The sequence below is a fragment of the Lates calcarifer genome, linkage group LG4 (assembly GCF_001640805.2).
Source record: "Lates calcarifer isolate ASB-BC8 linkage group LG4, TLL_Latcal_v3, whole genome shotgun sequence".
NCBI lineage: Eukaryota > Metazoa > Chordata > Actinopteri > Centropomidae > Lates > Lates calcarifer.
The window spans coordinates 2,937,320-2,956,564 of NC_066836.1; the positions used below are offsets into that span (position 1 = coordinate 2,937,320).

The 19,245-nt window shown below is 42.0% G+C and overlaps 1 protein-coding gene across 2 annotated transcripts in view; it reads left to right on the forward strand.

Moving 5' to 3' along the window:
• The window catches only part of LOC108880939 (receptor-type tyrosine-protein phosphatase N2), a 178,760-nt gene that overhangs the window by 84,429 nt on the left and 75,086 nt on the right, over positions 1-19,245 (forward strand). For both annotated transcript variants that reach the window (XM_018672679.2, XM_051069788.1), the window contains one exon: positions 12,986-13,050. In XM_018672679.2, coding sequence (XP_018528195.1) covers positions 12,986-13,050 — 65 coding nt within the window. The remainder of the gene's footprint in view (positions 1-12,985; positions 13,051-19,245) is intronic.

Genomic DNA, 19,245 nt, shown 5'->3' on the forward strand with positions numbered 1-19,245 from the left:
GTGCATTTTGTCGAGCCTGGTCCTCGGTATCTGTGAGGTCAGGCCCGTCTCTCTCTGTGGTTCGGCCGTAAAGATGCCTACACGCTCGACCAGGCGCGTCACTTCAGATGAAAGTGCTTCCCCACTGATGTGAACACAGCGGACTTTTGATCTGTATCTGTTTACTTTTCCTCTCAGGATGGAACTTAGACTAGACAGTCCTGAAGTCTTCACTGGTTAGATTATGTGAAGAGGCAACATGTTATTTGAATTAATATAAAAAAGAACAAGCAGCTTATTATGACCCATAGTTAGATTTTATTGTTGAACATGAGGAGGTTGGGGTGGATGGACGGGTGTTTCCTGTTTCAAACTGATGGTCAACGTTGTTCTTTTGTCCGTTTCCCAACCTGCACTGTGTGTTTATTGTTTATTGATTTGTTGGAGCTGGAGTTCATATTTATGACCTGAAACAAACGTAAATTAACACTGTATCCATCATTAGATTAATAGAAAACATCATCCAGATCTAATTATCTTTTATGTCTTTTTGCCAGCAATAGGCAGTAAGAAGACTTTGAGTTAAGATTTGTTTTTATGTTGCCACCGTGCAGCGAAAAGCTATACACGACTTCACTCAACAAGTGTGTAGAATGGCTGATTTTGAAATGACCAGAATATTGATTGAATACCTGTTTGAGTCTTTGCTTACACAGGTGATTTTTCTAGTAACTTTAGTGGATACACAAAACCAGCACAGCTTTTAACTGCTCCCCTATTCTTTTGTATTGGCTGCCTTGTGCCAAGGTCAGTTTGATGCATGCTATACCAACATTCCCTACACAGAAACAACACTTTTCTGTCATGGTTTCCAGTCGATACAGATCTAGCAGAAGCAGCCACAACGTGAACAAGATGAACAACCTCGAGCATCAACAGTCTTACAAATTGATTGTTGTACAGACGAGATGAGGAGGCGGGGAAACAATTGAAAGCTCAAGGTTTTCTCCTCCAGCGTTTGGACTGCTCGTCCTCCCTCCAGTGATAATGGAGGATATTTCCTCTAAGTGGAATTTTGGTGGAGGAGAAGCCGGCGCGATTCCCCACGAGATCCCGCGCTGCCTGACTGCCGAGCCGCCTGGCCTTGGCTGCGGTGCAACGCCAGCGGGCTGCATGGGGATAAAAACACATACAAACACAGATACACACACACTCACAGATGCATGTACAGAGTGTGAGCATTTAAAAGATGAGACTGAGAAAACCAGTTAGGGCATCAGTCCCTGAATGACAAAACAGCCTTTCCAAGCCAGATGTGTTGAAATACTTAAAATCCTAAACTCACAACTCCTGGATTTTTTCTTGAATGTTTTGGCAAAAATCATTTTTAATGTTCTTAATATCATTCTAGATTATTTAATGTAATTTTAACACTAATTAGATGGGACAGATTCAATGTAGAGATGCTGTCAACCACTTCAAGAGGTTTACAATATATTCTCACATAAATACCCAGACAGAAAAAGTAATGGTCAATGGAAGCAGTATAAGGAAAAAAGTAATGGCTTCTACAGTGGTACATACTACAGTGTTAAGATCTCTGATGAGCATTAGTGATGGAAGTTGAGTTTGGTTCAGCTTCAACACGCCGGACGCTGTGTCTTGGCTCGGTTTTTAAGGTTTGAAAACATTTGCAAGGTGATGTGTTTGCCAGTTGTCGCTCCAGGACACTGTGCGTCTTTCCCTCCTGATCTGATGGTCACATAAAACTCCCTCCCCACTCGGTGATCTGAATGCAGCTCAGCAGATCAAAATCATGCAAAGTCCAGGTGTGATGTGTTCACACAGCCGCAATTAGCTGAGATGGCTTAGGCAACAAAGTCGATAATCTTCGTATTGGAGCTAAAGCAGACTGAAGTCAAGGTCAAGGTTACTTTTATTGTCTCCCACTGGAGAAAATTGCCTCGGATTAAGGGAATTGCTGCATATAAACATCACAATAATAAGAGCTTGTGTGTAGACATAAGCCTTAAATAAAGTAACCAAAAAGTCTATAAATTCTGAAGTGCAGAAATGGGAAAAGTTGGACAGGTTGGACAGTGGCAAACCTTCCTAGTTCAGATTGTCAGAACTCATGGATGAGAGCGTTTTTTGTCAGCTCTGAGAGATTTCACCAGACTGTACGATCCCCGTCGATCATCTTTTTGACATTGTTACCATGTGAACATGTCCCGTACCCTGTCTGTAACATGCCCTCGCTCTGTCTGAACCAGCCCTCGCTGCAGTACCTGCCGCTCTGGCGAAACAAGCGGCTGCCTGGATCGGCGCTCTCCCCCCTCACTCTGTAACATGCTCTCTCACCCAGTCAGCCTAGAAGATGAGTCATATGTACTGTAAAGGTCATCCATCAGAGAGAGAGAGAGGGAGAGAGGGAAATGTGAGGGAGGAGAGGCAGATAGAGGGGGAGAGTGATGGAGGAGGGCAGCGTTAAGTGTTGGCTTTCCATGTCAATTTTTCTGTCAGTAGCGGTAAGTGGGGCCTCTTTTTCTTCTCCTGCTGCTTTCCTTCTCGCTCTTACTCAGCAGTATCACCTCTGACAGCAGGACGGCCACTGAGGTATTAACATTTAGCTGTTAATTCAATACACAGTCGCACAGTTCCTTCAACATTTTTTATATGTAAGGCAGTAACAGTTTTCAGCAGGTTGTAATGTAATCACTGAGAGTGAAACAGTGATGTTAAGTATTATGAGGGAAAATAACATGATTACACGGCTAACATGGCTAAACAAACCAATTACAGTGATACAATTTATTCAAAATAATAAAATACTGTATTTATCTTGTCACAGCTCCTGCAAAAATTTTCTTTAACTAAGTTAACTGTGAGAGAGTGAGTGGTATTTGAGGAAGAGAATCTTCTAATTTTGCCACAAAAGAGCAAAGGTCATATTTTTTTCCACTGAAGATGGTTTTGGTTTCACCAACATCTACTGTTGGTGAGTTCATTAAAGGAATAGCTGAACGTTTGCGTTGTTTCTAAGACTTAGAAGAGATGATCGATACCAATCTCACATCTGTGTGTTAATACGGAGCTAGAGATTATAGGTAACAAAATAGTTGTTGGTTTTAAAGGGAGTTTAGTTCTTAGATACAGCTGAATGCCTGACACCATCTCCTGTGATCTGAAAGGAACCTAAAGCAATGAGAATATAAGAAGTAATCAGCATGCATATCAGCCATTATTCAGCCTGATATGTATGAACATGTCACATGTATATAAGGACCTGTAATTATACGCTGGCACATGGAGAATCACACACACATCACAAGTTGCTTCCCACTCAGTGTGTGCAGATCAGAGCTGGTCGTTAATGGCTTCTGCAGGAGCGTCTGTGTGATGCAGAGCCGTCTCACCAGTGTGGCAGTCTGCACACACATTTTCCTTCATCTTAACCTACTACTTAGTTTGTGGTCCTTTGACACTCTATGGTCAAATTAAGGCTTACAGTGATACTCCATGTTAAATCGTTTTAATCAAATCAAGACGCTCTGAAATATGTTGTTTTCCTTGGAAACAAAGCAGATTGTTTTCATGTCTAAACTCTGGTGCATTTGTTCTTTTAGTGCAGTTCATTTGGGCTGGTGTGAAAACGCTCTGTCAAACTCCAGCGCAGATCAAACAACAAAGACTAAGACCATCTAAAAGAAATAGTCCCAGTCTGATTTTCAAGCAGATGTGAAGCAGCACTGCTGTTTGTTTCTGCTGTGAAAGAAAATAGACACAACAAACTACTGCTTAGTCCATCTCCTGAGCCACCACATTATACTGCTGTACAAGATGCCTCATTCTACCTGTTTGTCAATATACTATATACACATCAGAAACATTAATATGCTGCTAACCTGCTGTACAGCTGAACATACTACATTTTAAGATCATCCAAAGTTTCACTGTTTTTAGATTGGCACTTGTTAACATTGGACTTATCAAACTATGCCACAAATGGCTGGTTTCCATTTTCATTTTCAGTCTGAGCTGCTTCCTGTCATCACTTGTGACCAACTATTTTTGGATGTGGCATACTTTGCCAGATTCTGGACAAAAATATGACTTCTTTGAATTCTGAATAAAATCAATTTCAGTGTTGTCGGCTGTGGAATCAATTTTAACTGATGAATCTGCATGAATCCACCAAGTATTTGATACTGAAGAACTTGAATCCTGTAAGGGTTTGACTTCCACCAGAATAAACAATGCACATCTCCAGTATGTACTATTAGAATGCAGGTTTGATATTTTGGATTTTGTTTAATTGGACTGCATATATTATAAAACCACAGGGTGTAGTTACAGCAGTCACCCAGGGTCAAGTCATAGTGTTTGATAATCAACACAGCATGTTAGCATGCAGCAAACAACAGCGCAAGTAAATGCTTTTCAGTACGTTAGCCAGATTAGCCACTCTTTAGGGTCCAAAGCTTATTAAGAGAAACAGTTCTACAAACTGATCCCAGCAGTGCTTCTTTTTAGTCTTTCTTAATCACAGTTAGACATGTAAAACTCAATTTTTGTCGTCTCCAGTCAGTATCTTACCTGATCTTAATTGTCCTCATGCAGTGAACTCCTGCCTGTCGGGCACTAAACTAACACTGAGCGTTATTTACAGAAACTATCCAGTGCGTGTCGGCCCGTCTGTCAGGGAGTTCCTCCTGTGTCTCAAGATGGAGAGCTGTTACCTTTTCCACGTCCCCCTCCTCCTCCTTCGCTCCTCGGCTGGGTGATGCTTGGCTCAGCTGTGGGAGGTTTGATAGATGGCAGCCCCGGTTTTGGCAGCCTTATCTCTGGCCCCGCCAAGCGATCGTCATCTGCCACTTATCAGCCCTATAAACACCCCCCACAAACACTCTGCGGTGGAGGGCAGGAAGGGGGGGAAGGAGTGGGAGGGAAGAGGATAAGAAAGGAAAGGGTGGCTAGAAGATAGAAGGAAATAAACGTGAGCGAAGAGCAAAGTGAGGGAGGAGAGCGATGAAGTAGAGTAGGGAGAAGACAGGGAGATGTGGAGAGGGGAGGGGAGAGGTGTAAGGAAATGAGAAGAAATTCCTAAATCAGGAAGTAAAAAGATAACAAACCCAACCAGACTGTCAATGCCAGGTGTTGGTACTTGAAAGTTTTCAATACTCAGCCCTACAGACCAACAAGCCCTGCAGACTGAAACTGTGATTGCCATTAGTGGTGATGCTCAAAAAGAAGAAGTTCAAACGACATGGTTTTCATCTGTGTCACGGATCAGAAGTGTTCGTAGCTGCTCTGATTGGAGAGTGAGATGCTGTATCGTTAAAATGTGGGGATAACAGCACAACCTAACAAGTTCTCTGACCTGAACGACCTACCTTCTGATGTGACTCATAGGGAGCATCTCCTGAAATAGTGTCCGTATGGTAGCACATGTACCAGAGCAGCAACACCAATCACAGGGTTAAGCTTATGGAACGATCATGATTGATTAGGTTTAGATACAAAAACAACTTGGTTAAGTTTAGGGGAAAGTCCCAGTGAAGAGAAGTGCTTTATTAAGGTTAGAGGAACTTTGTCCAGGTTGTGGTTGATGATGATTGGCGGTCTCTTAAGTCTGAAAAGTGACAGAAATAGTATATATACATAATGAGAAAAGAGAGCTGGAGAAGAGAAACCCTGGCTGCTTTCTCACCATTACACACCTGTCCAATCACAGCGTGAATTAAATTGTCAGAAAGTTACAGACTGATCTAACCGTCCAACAAACAGCTCTGATAAAGCATACTGGCTGTGGAAACAACCTCTCCTGTCAAAGTCACAGGGATTGTTTTAACGTAAATGCCACACCAAAAAAGTTTGACGATTGCATTCATACGTACAGACGGCATTAATAGTTATTTTTACAAAAGTCACGTTACGAGAAATGTCACCTGTTAAAGGATATGATACGAAATCTTTTCGTAGGATATCAAACAAACAAATGTGCTGATGTAGAGAGAAGTGAAACGAGAGAAGAGAAGGAGGAGGGATCGGTCGGATGGATGTAAGAGGAGATGCAAGGAAGAAGGACAAGAGGAGACGGATTGATGATGAGAGGAAGAGAGGAGAACTGAGGGAAGAAAAGTGGTGACTCGGGTGAAGTGAGGGAATGAGAAAAAAGAGAAGAGAGTAAGAGAGGGGAAGTGGAGGAGAGGGGACACAGCGGCATACGAAACACCAGAGACTGGAGGCAAAATTTGCACAAATCCAGTTTGTCATCACATTTTTGGAGCCAGAACAGGGTTTTATTTCACCCCCCCACACACAATACTGGAGGTCAGTTCCATTTGTGGAGGATTGGGTTTTATGACTCAAGACTCAGTTTCTCAAAGGTCACCTCCACTTGGGGAATATTAGTTTTTATGACAATTCCCTCTCAGAAAGAAAACCTCTTTTACACACTTTCCAACTGTGGAAGAGTGGCCGTATAAGTAAGTAAAAACAGAGGGTAAAATGTAGCTGATTTTCATGGGTTTACATTAAACAGTGTGAGTGGTGATCTGCTAATGAACCTTTATTATTGGAATAGGGCTTCCTGTCTCAGCAGAGCGAGGCATCGGCTGATGCAAGGTCATTAATTGTTGTGGGTGGTTGGGATGTGTTTTCCTGCCGGGGTCCCCAGTGCCATATCAGCTTAATGAATTGTTTATGTAAACTAATAGAGGTGTTTAATACCTGCCTTTTAAAATGTGAATGAATCAAACGGAGCAGAAGCGAAGAGCTAAATGTCATCAATTAATGCTTTGAACAGTGTTCAGCACAACAAGGCAAACAAGCACATTATGGTTGTTGTGTAATTGTAACTGGATAATGCCTGAGTTCAACCAAACAACCTCTATCAGAAGGTGTGCGCCTGATAACCCCGATGTTAACGAAGAGGTGACGTCATTTTAATGTAGGATGCAAATCCGAGAGAAGTTTTTTGAGGAAATGACCTCAGAAAACACTGATTAAATTATTACTACATTAAAGTTTGAAGACAAAAATCTTTGAGGACTTTGAAAGCAGATCATTGGAGCAGGTTACTTAGCAACTGAACAGCCAGATTGTTCTGAGGTATTGGTGGAGACCAAACCAGAGTTAAACAGAACTTTAATTCACACTCCAATGGGATGTTACTGTTAATCTCACAGACAAGTTTCTTCTTTTAAAGAAACAAAAATACAGTTAATGTACAAATGATGTCTTAGTCACAGGGAATGAACTGGTTTAATCTGCTGTAACCATGCATAACATCTGTCATATTGTCTTGAAGCTTGATCTTATTTTTGTTAGTAAGTTTATATCTTCTTTCTCTTTGTGAAACACTTCATCGTAGCTGTGGGACTAATAACATCTTCACATCTGAGTCTGGACCTGGACTTTTATTGGACTGGCAAAGCAAATATTCACTCTGATCTCCACAGTGACACAGTCACAGGCTTGTGGAATCGATCACATTTGTTTTTCTGACTCAAAAATGAACAAAGCTAACTTCCTTTAGCTACGTGGTTTATAGAGTGAACTTTTTAGAATTCGATCTTTCCTGTTTCCCATCCTCTCCATATTTTCCTTTCATTCTTTCTTTCCTCCATCCTCCTCCTCCTCCTTTCTCACCTCTCCTTTATTGGTCTCTTTCACTCTTTCTACCACCTATCATTTTGTCTCCCCCATCTGTCTGTCACCCTCTCTCCCCCTCTCCCTCTCTCTGTCTCTTTCTCGCCTGCCTTAATGGTCTCCCGTCCCCCAGGTGGCCCTGGATGCCATTTCGGCCCCCTGCTTTTGAATTTAATTACACATGGCATTGTCTTCATGGAGCCCCCCCCTCCACACACACATTCAGACACACAACCCAAGCCACTGCTGCTGGTTCATACAGCATCCTAGATTACTGCAGGCAATAACACCCAGGGGTGGGGGGTGGGGGGTGGAGAGGATCAACAAGGAACAGATTGAAGGCTGAAAAGCTGATATCAGAAATCAAATTAATGCGAGTGAGAGTGAAACCATATCTAATTAAGAGGCATTTGAAAAAATGACGGGCAAATCTCTTTTGACACAAATATTCAAGATTCATGACGTCGATCACGAGATGAAGATGTTACAAATGTCTTAACATGTGTTGGGTTTTACAAAAATAATGTCAACACGTCATGAATGTGACTGAGGTAACTAAATCAGCATCAGCAGTGAGGTATCAGCTCTGTCTGTCAGTCATATTCTGATAGATGATGAATAAATAAAGAATAATAAATGAATAATATTAAAATATGTGTATTTCAAAAGATGCACACCTCATTGAGGAACAAAACTCCCCAGACAGCTTTAGGTTTTGTTACCTGCTGAAACAAACTGCTAAACTGGCTCTATCATCTGCATTTTTTTTCCATTTAGCTTTTTTATTTAGCTGCAACATCTCTTCTGTTGTCTTTTTTATGAGTTGCAACATTTTTTTCCTGTTGGGGTTTTTTTTTATCTGCAAGACATTCACTGATGGTTTGGAGCACTGGACCAGATCTTACAGGGACACAGCCAGCGATATATTTTAATTTGCCCAAGGATCGTCGCTCTCATGATGAGCTAATGTGATTACATCCCTGTACTGTGTCACTGCAGCGATGCTGCTGCGCTGCTCTCCCTGCCTTTGGTTTTTGAAGGATGGCTGTTGTTTTCTTCTCATTATACGACTCCTGAAATGTACCCGGGAGGGTGGGTGAGAGGTATGGACATCGGGTGGGTGGGGGTGGTTAGTGGTTGAAATAACGACCCCTTGGTGCTGCAAAAGCATCTATTCTGTTGGTCCAGGACTCGTGGAGCCAGCCTGGGCCTTTCCCCTTTGTCAACAGTGAAAAATGAAGCATTTCTGAATCCCCGGCACTCGCTGTGTTTCCCTCTAGGCGCCTCAGATACATTGAGTTAACATAAAGCAAAATTCAGGACAGGGGCGGCCTGGGTGACAAATGAAGCGCCTCCGTGTGTTTTGGAGGGAAAATAAAGGGGCCCCTTTTGTAGAAATGAGATTTGGTGCTCGTTACTTCCTTCAGGCCCAATTTTTCCCCTCAGTTCAAATGTATCTGAGAGGTACAATGGAAGATGGAATATTCTCAAAATGGAAAAAATAGAATAATCTGAGTATAGATCATTTCCCTTCAGCTCGCTCTCAGTCTGCAGTCCATCGCTGCTTCATTCCCATTTTGTCACATTACGGCCTATTTTCACACTGTGCTGCCAGTCAGGCTAAAAGAAAAGTCGCCAGTCGGTCTGATCACGACACCCAGCCCATTGCAGCTTCTTAAAAATGGATCCAATTTTGGTTTTGGAGAGAAAGCTCGCTGGGGTACAAATGAGGCACCTCGGCTCGCCTGCTCACGAGCAGTGCTCTCATCCGACTTGGACTCATTTGTAGTCTGCAGGAGAGGAGAGCGATGGATGGTCCGGATAGCTTTTGGCTATGTATCGGAGAGGCCGCAGTGCCGCGGTGTTGGGAGGTCCAAAGACTTGTCGGCTAATTAGAGGCAGCTCGCCGCCTGTGATGTAGTCACGCTCGCTGGCCGCGTGGCAAGTCACTCCGGGGAACCAGACGGGTGCCCGTGTTGCTACAGAGTTTTCTGATTCCCTCCCAATGAAAATCATGTTGAGCTCTTTCATGTTTGTTTTTGTTTGGGTATATCAGGCTTTTTACTCTGATTCTGTATCAGGAATTAAAATGTCCGTGTGTGTATGTAGGTAGTTTTGTGTGTGTGTGTGTGTGTGTGCGTGGGTAGGTGTGGGTGTGTGAGTCTGTCAATTAGGCTTTCCTGCAGATGCAACTCAAATAGGTTTTGCCTCACCAATTACCAAAGGCACTTTAGGCAACAAAGTCTTTAGTTGTTTCACTGAGTCTGGTCCCAAAGTTGCCTGCTGTTTACCATCTCTGCTTGTGTTTCATTTGAACTTAATTAATCCTTTAAAACATTTTGGGGAAATCAATGCATTGGCACCGCTACAGCTTTCACTCAAAGCAAGTGACAATAGCCACAGTTTGAAAGAAATGGCAACAACAATAGGCCTGGCAGCATCAGATTGAAACAAATAAAACAGATTTTATCTGTGAGATGAAAGTAAGTTAAAGCTGCAATAATTTATTATTTACTTTGAGAGGACAGAGTTTATGGCTCCAGAGGCTGCAAAACAAACTTCTGAACAAACCACTCTTCACTCCTTCCTCCTTATCTCTCAAAAAATGATGCTTTTTAGATGGAGATGTGATGTCTGGCAAAAAACAAGACAGGTCTGCATTTTCTGGCAGCATGACTTTAGCTTAAAACGATCCTCTTCGCGTAAAAAAAAAAAAAAAAAGATGGTGGTGATTGTGGTTGTTTGCCTGGAGAGGTGTGTACAACGGTGGAACGTCATCTGCCTAAATTTTGGCCAGTGCTAAGCTTTTCAGTTACACTGCATTGCAGTGTTGTCACAGTAATTACTGCCTCACCAGAAAATCTCAATCTGAAACTCCACTCACAGCCAAAACACTGTTCTCTAGAGACCAGACTGAGGACGTCACAGCAGCATGTTGGATGGAAATCTCTTCATTTCAGTGGAATCAGTGGATTCTCTAGCAAGGGCAAAAGTCAATTCACTAAACGAGACACTGCTCTCTGAAGGCTGAACCAGTCCAAACCAGACCTTTGACGAGTGACTGAGACTACAGTGTGCAGAGGAGTTTGAAGAACTCAAACAAGAGGCAACAGATGTCTCCATCAGACACGTGTAACAGTGAACCTGGAGTCTATTCAGATGCTCCTCAGCCAACATATGAAGAGGCGACGCTGACAAACCAATTCAGCCACTTCAGCCTCTATTTCTCACTGAAGCTGGAGCTGAGGCTGCAGTCGCTGCCCGCTGACAGCACTATTAAGACATGTCAGCCCACTTGGATATCGTAGGCAAGGTGTTCATACGTCTCTGTCTGGGGCCTGGACACCAACCAGTCAGCCCCTACAGTAACTCCTCACTGTGGTTTATTACACTGTAAGGAACCTGGATGAGTCTGTTTTTCAAATACCAACAATCACATAGACACTTGGAAGGTAAAACACAACACCTAAGACATTCACTGACTTAATATTTGTTCCAGCATTCATATTTTGTAGGTATTAGAGAGATTTAAGCGCAGACAGAATTTCTTTGCCCATTGGTGAATGATGCGGTTACCACTCATTTAAACAATGATGTTTAAGGTCAAGGTCTGTGGTTACGCAGCACATGGCATTAATTGACTGGCAAATTATGCTCTGACAGAGTGAAAGACTAATTATAAAAGCTGTTGGTGAATTTGGAGGACCACGGCAGAGTCAAGGCTCTCTATTTGCATATCCTTCATCTGCCTGGTGCGTCAACAAAGGAGGCTCGCGCTCTGTCTCCACACCGGTGTATTCAGATGCAAAGCAAAGTGAATATAATTACGTATCCTTTTTTTTAATTTCATCACATTTAGTTCTGGCTTTAATATGTGCTCCACCATGAATTTCAATTGTAGCCCTCAATTTGTTTCCCTTTAGGGTGATGAAAAAAGAGAGCTCTGTGCAGGGTTTAATTCTATTTGTGTGGAAATTTGTTGTAATATTTGCCTGGCGGCAGGTCAGGTTAAAAATTCATATTCCATAAAGTGAAGATATGCTACAGTAATAGCTCATTTGGTTCTGGAACAGCAGCATTTATTGTCGATCCCTGTGGAGGTGTTGTTGGCCTAATTTAGCAAATGTTTGTGTCTGAGAAGAGCTCACACGATCACCTCGCTGACATCACCACGTTCACCTCCACCTGTCTGCTAAAATCCAGATATCAGTGTCGGATAATTACCTTAATTCAAAGGACAGTCACAGTGAAGTGGATGTAGAAATATTGGAGTGGGAAGAAAAAGAAGTAGTTCACCAACAGATGAAAATCTCTGACCTTTCACTGAAGCCTCATAGAAGAGATGAAATCCCACTCAACAGCAAATTTGGCCATTAACCACCAGCATGATGTGATGTTTCATTTTTGCTTGGGGTTGTGCTGACACGATAACCCCAGAGATGAAGATCTTTTCACCTCTAAATATCAGTGTATGCAGTCATTCTCACTTAAATGTAGGTGTAGTGTAATATCCATGTAATCGCAGAAGATCATAAAAGACTTAGAGCCATGCTAGCAGCTCTGCTTTGAGCTAAATGCTAACATCAGCATGCTAACATGCTCACAATGACAGCGCTAAGACGCTGGTCAGGTGCCTTAGCAGGTGTTTTCCATGTTAGCGGGATGACGTTTGCCAAAGTACAGATGAGGCTGATGGGAAAGTAAAGGGATCAGTTATTATAACTCATCCTGTGGGGAACATAAATCTCTGCGTTTATGTAGAAGTCGTCACACCAACTGACATCCACACATCAGTAGCATGACGACACATCAGCACTGTCCTTCAGATGTTGTTCTATACATTTTTATAAAGAGTAAAAGAAGCCTGTGTATAATCTGTATGTTTCACTGGTTAAAAGAAACAGTGTTCCCGAGGTGTTTGGATGAACGAGGTTCTGCTTCTGCTGTACATACAGCGCATTCTGTGTTTAAAGCTCGGGAAGAAGGAGGAAGCATTGATTTTCTGTGGATCAGTCGAGCGCAGAGTTTAAGTGCTGGTTTGGTGGAATTTGTGCCATTGATTAATGGAAGCTACTGTGCACACATGGGTGGATACTGCACATTATTGTGAACACCAGGAATTAATCAAATTTTAAAGTTTATCCAGTTTAAAATGAAAGATGTTGAGGAGTTCTGTAACGTGGATGGTTGTTGTTTGTCTTTGATGCTTTAAAACCTGATTAAGCTTCATGAGTTTCCTGTCTGTTTGTGGAGATGCAGGCTGAGAAAATATCCTGTGTTATTTTCTGTAGAATCTGACATTTTTCAGGTCATTGATGATTGTTGTTTTCTCTGTGTTGTTTTCTGACTGCAGTTCAGCAGAAAGTTGCTCTGGAGAAGGAAGCCAAGGTCACCATCCTGGAGGCTGGAGTCGCCGACGTGAGTACAGTTAAAACTTTTCACAGTTTAAATCCAAGTTTCAGGTCTGCATCCTCAGTTTTTATTAAAGTAGAATGACAGGTAAATACTGAACATGTCACTGCAGAACCGTGGGCTGAGGTTTTGTTATAACATGGATGTTGGGTGATAAAGCCTGGCACCCAAAGGTGTTGGATGGGGTTGAAGTCAGGGCTTTGTGCAGTCGAATCACCAAACTGGTAAAACAGTGGTGTCCACGTGTGAAAGTGTGAAGCCTTCTTATCCACACTGGTGTCTTGCATTTGTCACTTTTTTACGCCTGGTAGAAAATCCTATTCAGAGGAGCTGAGTCATTATTAATGGAGAGACACTTTGTTGTTCTTTGACTGTCTGAAGAACCAAATCCATTTCACCTTCCTTTCCTTTCTTTGTTTTTCTCACTGTATGTAGCACAGCCCCTAGAATTACACTTGTGTAAACCAAGAAACAGCAAAGTAACAAATAAAATAAGTGAGCAGCATCTCAGCTAAAAGATCTAACATCTAATATCTAACTCTTAATATCTGAAGCCTTCTCCATCGCTGCCACCTCTCAGTCTCTGTCCCCCTTTGGTTTTCATCTCCTAGCATTGCTATTCACCACCATCTCTGAGGTAAATAGGCTGCTGAGCGTCTGCACTCGCCTATTGATTCAAGAGTTAGTCTGTACCGATGACAGTGCGCCATTCACCATGCTTATCAAAGTGGCAGCAGCGAGGTCTGAGGGAGACACGGTTGGAAAAGGGCGGAGGAGGGAAGTGAGGAGAATGAGGGAGAGAGAGGCTGGGAGGGTGGAACAGAGGGTCTATCGTGGTGATCAATACCTAGCAGCAAACAGGAGCCAAATATGGCCAATCGAACCTCTGTTGTAAAGGAGAGAGAGAGGAGAAGTAGAGAAAATCCCTCCATCACAAGCTGCCTGATAGAGGAAAAGCAAAAACCAGTCTGTGAGTCTCAACCAGCAACAAAACATCCATCATCACCCCGCACAGTGTTTATTATAGTTTTATCATACACTGTAAAATAAGAATATTAGCATACTACATCACTGCTGACAGGTTAAAAATACAAAAAAAAGAAAAGTTAGTTTCTCAAGAGTGCAGAGGAGACGATCTGTTTTTCTCACTGACGTCCAAGCTCAACTCTGTAAGGAAATTTTGAGCAGGCCTGCAGGTTGGGTTTGTTTGGCAGGCAGACAAATGAATTCTCATTTTCTCATTGATGCCTGTGTATATCTGAAACGAAGATAACCTGAAAATTTATTGATCCCTGTGGGGAAATTAAGTTGATGCAGCAGCAAAGGTAATGGGGAAAAATAAGACGCAATAAAACCAATAACGACAAAACAGTCGAACAGTGAAACGGAACATAAATTATTGTGGGGTTGTATAAATTTATTCACCTGACAATCCGGCATGTTGAGTGCAACAAATGAAGTGGAATTACATGGAAAGAGGATGTCAACACAAATATAAGGAGTTTAAAACGCTGTGGTTCACTCATCCACTACTCCTTACACACTCAGTAGTTTCTATCCATCTATAAAAAGTGGAGCATTGTGTCTTTTTCCATTGTGGAATGATTGAGAGCAGTTTGTAGTGGATGAATGTACACACTCATAAACTGTCTGTACATATAGAGTAAGAATAGTGCACTTTAATAAATAGTAAATAGAGAGTAAGTTCGAACACAGCCTTGTTTATGGTTGCTCAAGTGTTTTTGAAAGTACTTAGGTTTCAGCAACCTGACGGTCATGGAACTAACAAAATATAGCTTTTAGCTCAAGAAGGAAAACAAAGATGGAGACCTTCTCTTTTCTTTTAACCATGGTGAGGAATATACAGACTGAGCAGCAACAAGGATAATAAACACATCATAAGCCTGGGTCTGTGTATGAATATGATTGGATGTTACCAGTCAGCTGTTGGCCAAACCAGTGATGGTGAAGCATGAATTAAGTGGCTGATGGCAACTTCAGTGCTGTGAAGTAAAACAATGCCCCTCATCTGTCTGTTAGAAGCATCCCATTCTCATGTTTTCATGCTTTCCTCGTTAACGTCCTTGAATCACATCGCTTGTTGAGGTGAGCCAACTGAAAATTAGTTTTTAATGTCAGAAGCGAAATTACATTTTTGAGTATATTTAGGTTTGTTTAAAAGAATGAATCAAGGGAAGGATGCAGGAACAACGTTCAGAGTACAGTAACACACGGTGTCACTCACTATTTTGTGTTTTATATTTGTTTTAAATTTTTCATGATGATGTGGATAAAGCTGAAGAACCAGGCAGATTAGACGGAGTCTTTCAGGTTCAGTCGCTGCAGCTGCCAAAGTGTCATCCTTCACGTCCAGTCCAATTGTCTGTGAGTGAATCAGCACATCTCCTGCTGTTCATTCTTCGCGGGTCATTCATGATTCGTGACCACACTTTCAAATTCCTCACGTATCATTGTTTCGGAGAAATTGAGGCAGTAATTTGCCCTTTTCTCATCATGTTTTTTTTCTGTTCTTTGAAATTCAGGACAGCAAATGCATTGAAGCTTCAGTGAGCATATTGATGTGATGTGTTTGATAGAGATATTTGCTTTTCTAACTCTAAGTGCAGGCAATTTACGAAATAAAGAAAACACTTGAATAAATCAGGGAAAATGCAAAATACAGTGAGCGCAGGTTGTGTTCGATTGTTAGCAAGACATCTGAAAACAGTTTTGGATTCAATTTTATCAGAGAGACAGTTACTGGTTTAAAATTCAGTTAATTCTGTGTTGGTTTGGAAAATTCCCATTCAATACTTGCATCTCAAAAAAAGCAAAGAAGTGGATTTGACAGTAATTATCAAGTGCAACTGACAAAAAGATAAGAGTTGTCAGCTTCTTTTCTCTGCTTTTTTTAATCAAATTGATTAGTAATTTGTAATCAGAACTTCATTCAAAGTTTTAATTTGTGTGCTCAATATGTTTGATTTTGTTCCCTAAATTCACTAATTCATATTCAAACTGCTTCATTTGTAAATTGCAGTCACGTTCCTACTTAGTCTCCCGCCTTCTTTTTCAGGATGGCAGTGTTAACATCTTCACCACGCCACAAAGAGCTCTGTAATGAATATAAAGTTTTTTCTCCTGTAAACAAGGAATGAAAGAGATGTTCTCATACAGCTCTCATGACGGTTCCAGAAGCAACTCGTGATCTTTTTCTGATCTGGTTGTGGAACAGTCACAGATTAAAGAAACAACAATGACTCCTGAGTTGTGGCTGTGGACCAGACATCAGTCTCCTGTGTTTTGTTGAGTTGTCCGTCCACCCAAACATCCCCCTAACATGGACTTTCTCGCTCATATTACTCATGTTGTCTACTTTGTTTCGTCATAATTACTATGGCCAGTAGAGGGCACTTAACAACAAATCGTAGCTATGTTTGTAATAGTTTGCTGTAAATACGACCTGTGAGCTTGTTTTTTACAGGAGGACAGTCCAGAGTTCCAAACATCGCGAAAAATATTTCAGTACTTTTAAAGTAATACACCTGTGCAACATTACCACACACACCGTCACATTTCAGACAGTATCAAGAAAAACTGAAACTTTAAAGGTTCATTAAAGAGCTGTTGTATTGAACTGCATTAGACTGTAAAAATAAAATGGCCTGTGAGTGTGTATTCCACTGACATTAAATGATTTCTGGCACAGCAGTGCGTTGGTTGGATCAAGAGATAAAGGTGTTTTTTCCCCACTGGTCTCCCAGTGACTACTTGGTAGCTTTGATAGATTACAAGCCTTCATTAAAATCTCAAACATCCTCATTTAAGTTCTTTATAAAGCCTCACACGACACACTGCTGCCTGTTCAATGACTTCAGGCTCTCTTCATTTGCCTCCAGTCTGACCGCCGTTACCTCACATGGCTTCACGATTGAACGCCGCCTCATAGAGGCCACGAAGAACTCAGCACTGTTGTTTCCACACCGTGGCTTGAGTCCAATTAAGAGAATGTGTGTGTGTTGGGAGGGAGGTAGGAGATAAGGTTGCCGTAGCAGCAACCAGATTATAATTGTCCTGGAGTGGCACTAATCCCCCTCCACCCTGACCAGCTCGCTTTGTTCACCGCAAATCAAGGCACTTCCAATCTGTCTGTCGGAAAGAGCGATTTGACAAATAGAGGGAGGCAGGGAGAAAGGAAGGAGCTAATGAAACAAAAAAACAACAGTAGATGGCCCTTTCCATCAACACTTAAAAAACTCACAATGTAAGAATACAGGCAGGCGTGAACACTCACAAAACACAGGCAGGCTAGTTGCTTCAGATTGATTCAAGTATTAGAATTTTACAGCAGCCGATTTCACTGATTTTAGCTGGAGAGGAGTGAACTGTACGCAAACCGGTTGAACTGCAAACTGTGGGGAGGGGGGCTGTTTTAACTTGTCAAAGTCAGTTCAGAAAAAGTACTTCAGTAATATCACAAGAGTGTTTCTGCTTCGGCTCGGAGATTACAAAAGGTTTTACAGAAAGCTCAGACAAAGGCTCTTACCAGGCAGGGAGGATCTAACAGTCTGGGATCCAGTGTTTTTGGAGTTTGAGCCATTTTATGGACTTAAAGTCAAGATATCTCAGCTTCTACTGCAATGATTTGACTGTTGTGCTTTTAGACTTGTGTGTGACACCTGGAGGTTGCATTCACATCTGGTGTGGCTGACACTGTGACTGGATCTCAGCTAAATGTAAATGCAGTCTGTAAAAAGTAGGTAGGTCGTCTAATTTAGCCTCTCTCTGTTACCTCGTTACTTTTTCACAGTATGAAAAACTTTAGTTCACAGGTTCCTTTGTTTCTATTTAATACCTGACATCTTAGAGAGGAGGTTGGAGTAGGTGGTCTGGCTTAGAAACAGGAAACCGTATTTCATGTCCTGCCTTCAACCAGCAGCCAACATTTTCTCCTTTAAACCCTGACTGAAATATTCCCCCCACCTCAGCCAAGTAGTTTTAGTTGCCTGAATGTAACCAGACCATGATCACGGAGGTGGCAGGTCAGAAGATACTTTCTTTTGGAAGAAACTGACAAGTGGCCTATTTTCTTGTCTATGAGACAAGCTTGAGCTTTAACAGGTTGATAACCTTCAGTGTAATGGATTACACACACCACAAAAATACAGTATGATCATGTACATTTTTCTCTTTTTATCCATGATGCTGCTCTTACCTCAGATGCTTCAGTTGCTCCGTCCTAACCTTGGGTTGCGCTGCTCTAGTTGCCTACAGTAAGAGCTCAACTTTAACTAAAACAGTTTTACTTGTTTAAACACAACTGTTCACTAATCTTTTCATGCAACAAACAGATAAAAACTCCCTGTCCAATTTGCGCTTTTGTCACATTATCCAGTGGAATGTAATCTCCACATAATCCGTTTCCACAACAGATAATCTGGATTTCAGAGTTCATCCTCATTTCACAATATTGCAGGAGTTCTTATTGAATAGAATTTCTCACCCTGGCAGCGTTGTTTGTTGTCTTGCTCTACCCACTGAGCCACAATTAACGGCTTTCATAATGATTTCAATGAGAATATATTCTCATCTGTGGTTCGTGTGGTTGGGGGGAGAGCAGAGTGATAGCATCACTCGTAATGACACAGTATTGTTGTTTGCTGCCTGCCCAGGTGCCTGAAAACAGAGCTGGATTTTAATGAGAATATTCATGAAGCAGCGAGACACACTCTGGATCAAGGCTGTCTGTTCGCCGCGGCGCCCTCTTCCACCTGTAATTTTCATCACAAAGAGGAAAATAAATCATAGAAGATCAGAACAATGGCATGTGTGTGAGCTTGTATACATACGTGCATACAGTATGCACCTTCATGTGTGAGCGTGAAAGTGCACCTGAGTGTGCATTTGTGTGTGTGTGTGTGTGTGGGACACTCATGCATCCATCTGCATCTCCTGCCATAGATATTCAAATGGCTCCATGTGAAAAATTGAATCGAGAGGCTGTTGAAGTGCTGGCTCTTCTTTCTCTCTCTGGCCGAGACACGGCGCCCAAATGGCCTTTGATATGGTAATGAAAACTCACTGTGGGGGCCCTAAGGGCCAGATGCATGCTGGGATATATCCCAGGTGTCTGTCAGACTGTGTGGTCTCTCTGGTTACAGAAGACAGTTTGCTTCCCATCAGAAAGGAGCAGAGATCGTT